The sequence below is a fragment of the Hoplias malabaricus genome, chromosome 8 (assembly GCF_029633855.1).
Source record: "Hoplias malabaricus isolate fHopMal1 chromosome 8, fHopMal1.hap1, whole genome shotgun sequence".
NCBI classification, from domain to species: Eukaryota; Metazoa; Chordata; class Actinopteri; order Characiformes; family Erythrinidae; genus Hoplias; species Hoplias malabaricus.
In genome coordinates this window covers 26,391,366-26,394,276 of record NC_089807.1, presented here as the reverse complement: position 1 = coordinate 26,394,276, position 2,911 = coordinate 26,391,366, and the positions used below count along the sequence as shown (strand labels likewise).

General features: G+C 49.2%; 1 protein-coding gene across 1 annotated transcript; it reads right to left on the bottom strand.

Annotated features, from left to right (window-relative positions):
* Positions 1 to 252: 252 nt before the first annotated feature.
* LOC136706064 (coiled-coil domain-containing protein 177) lies at positions 253 to 2,649 on the bottom strand. The gene has a single exon (XM_066679971.1). It carries the CDS (start codon positions 2,151 to 2,153, stop codon positions 396 to 398), a length of 1,758 nt encoding a protein of 585 aa, XP_066536068.1. The 5' UTR covers positions 2,154 to 2,649; the 3' UTR covers positions 253 to 395.
* Positions 2,650 to 2,911: the final 262 nt, after the last annotated feature.

The window sequence follows — 2,911 nt, the reverse complement described above, 5'->3', positions numbered from 1 at the left end:
TGGAAAATGGCAAGATAAATTTATTCAGCGTTCCATCGGGAAAAAAGCACTGCAAAAGCATATGCATTGATTTGTTGTTTGTTGGGCTAATATTGTATCCAAAAGTATCCGACGATTTAAAGATGGTGATTTCAATGTTAGTGCTTGTGAATGTAGTGAATTAATACTTCATTTATAATTTTTTTATTAAAATGAAAATTGTCATTTCAAAACATATGCAACAATAGTTGACAAATAATATGAGTGGGAGAATTTTTAAATTCTGAATTACCATTTTATATCACACTTTAATAACACTTTCGTGAAAACCAGGAGGTTTCCATGTTATGAGATCTGTGAGCTGATTACTGTCAGAATCTAAATGCAGTTATTGCTGTAACAATTTGCTGAATCATTTACAGCTTTAAGCGGCTCAAGTGGGCACTTAACTCTGCATGCAAAGCCATCTGTTGGAATGTCCTCCCTCTGCTTTGCTCTTGCACCATCTCTCTCATGCGAGAGGAGGCGAAGGCCACTTTACGGCTCCTCTCCAGGGCCTCCTCACGTTCCTTGCGCAGTTTCTCCCTGCGCCACTCCTTCGCAGCCAAGGCTTCCCTCTTCTGCTTCTGCTGCTCCTCTTCCTCCTTCAGGACTTTCCCCCAGAGCCTGTGGTGACTTGCTTCTTTCCCCAGGTTCTCCAGCTGGACCTGCTTTGTACGTCTCTTGCTCTGCTCCTCTACATACTGCTGTGCCTCTTTCATTCTCCTCAGGCCAAGCTGTGCAAGCTCCTCCTTCTCCTGCTGCTGCGCTTTCTGCTTGCTACCAGCCTTCAGCCTTGCCCTCCTGGCCCGCGCCTCCTCCCGCAGAGCTCTCTCTTGTAACTCCTCTATCCGTGCCTCCAGCAGCCGGGCGTGTTTCTCCACTGAACGCTGCAGCCTCACGTCCAACGTGCTCCTCCTCAGCTCCTCTTCGGCCAGGGCTTTCTCCTCCACTTCTCGCTTCTTGAGGGCATGTCGCAGCTGCTCTCGCTGGTTCTCCTCTCTCAGCTTCTGCATCCCCTTCCTCTGCATTCTGCTCTTGCTCCTCCTGGCCTGATGCTCCTTTGCCTTCGCCTGTTCCAGCTCCTCCTCTCTTTCTGCCCGCTGCCTCTTTCGCACCTCCTCCAGCAGCTTCTCTTGGTGGCACTTGCGTTCCTCCGCCTCTCTCTTAGTCATCTCCATTCGGCCTCTCCGCCGCTCCTCTTGCTCATCTGCTTGTCTCCTCCAGCGCTCATCCTGCTCCAGCACCTTGTTCTTCTGCCGCCTTGCCTCCTCCGCCGCCTCCTTCTCCCGCTTCCTCCTGCGGGCTTCTATGTCCTCCTGCCATCTCTGAAGGCTGTGTAATAGCTTTTTTCTCCTCCTGTGCTCCTTCAGGGCCCGCCGCTCCTCCTCCTTTTTCCTTGCCTCCTCACGCCGCTGTTCCTCAAGCTGGCTCTGCAGTAAGCAGGTACGCTCCTCCTCCCTCTTCACCAGCATCAGAGCTGCGATCTTGCAGTCCTTCTCAGGGACGTTGACACTCAGTTTCCTGCAGATGTATTGTCTGACTCTCTCGAGCTTCCTCGCTGTGGCCGGGGAGTGGCGGAGGTCACCCAGGCTGTGGCTGCAAGGCAGGAGCCGACTAGAGAACGGGGTTTTCGGCTCAGATGGAGATTTAGTGAAGACCTGAGCGAACTCTACTACAGATCGACTCTTTCCCATCCGTACTGGTTCAGCATGATCCCTAGATTTAGACCCACTGCTCTGGCTCTCACTGGCCTGCTCAAACACTGTTTCCAACGCTGAAAAAGGCTTCGTAGTCAGTAGTGGCTCTTTTCCCTCCTGAATAACCCTGTCTCTTTCTTCTCGACACTTCTTGAGCCTGACCTTTCGTGCCCTCTCGTGAGCCTCATACTCTGCTAGAACCTCTGCCACAGGAATGTCCTGGTGCTCCTCGGTGAACTCATTGAGGGTCTTAAAGAGCAGATCAATGGGTTTCACCCCTAACCTGGCGCAGGACTCCAGAGACCTCGGGCTGGTCAACACATAGCGGCTCAACTCCGCCTCAGGAGAGGCAAAGTTATTCAGGTCCAAATGCATTAGAGGCGAGGCTGTTCTGATATCGTCCATTTGACGATTTTCAGCGAGTTTAGAGCTCATCCTAACATGTTACTCGACGTTCTTTTCCAGAGAGCGGACTAACGTCCGAGAAGCCGTCTGAGGGATAAAGCTAACCGGCTTGCGCTAGTCTGGTCCGCTGCAGTTAATCCTCTCATAGCCAGATATATATTCAGTTGGCCAGCACTGAGCACAGGGGAAGAGAAATTGAGCTAAAATTGCAGTCTTAAACATGAACGAAATTAAACGTCTGTGAAAACTGCCATTTTGTGGACGGGAACTTGTAAATTTGCATATAACAACGACACGTTATAAATAAACGGCCATTGGCCGTCCTCATTGTTCCCTTAAACCTCGTTAGGTTTGTTTTCGTCCTACAGTCCCCCCGGGGTGCTCCGATATGGGGCCGAATATTTCTGTCTACGTAAATGAGTTTAGCTCCATTTTAACTTATCTCCTGAAGAGAGTCGTTGTGTAGGCGCGGTGTGTTTCTATTCAGACACTCTCAGGGTCTCCATGACAAAGAGTAAGTACACGACGAGACCACGGGAGCCTCTCTCAGCGTGGTCCTGCTCACTCACTGTAGCTCCGTCTTCGTCAAGCAACATGCAGCAGTGCGGGGAACGTGTCTTGTCTAAATTGTAGGGACAACTATGTTCAGTTGTCAAATATAATGTTTATACAGTAATTTTCTAACATGTAATTTAAAATGTAACCAATTCATGTACAAAAAAACTAAAGAAAAATTTCTCACAATTCTAAAGTGAAGCATTTTTGTAGTTAAACCTTACATTTAAATC

What these genes read in the sequence shown, in the direction of transcription:
- LOC136706064 (XM_066679971.1), bottom strand. Translation starts at nt 2,153, where the DNA reads ATGAGCTCTAAACTCGCTGAAAATCGTCAAATGGACGATATCAGAACA.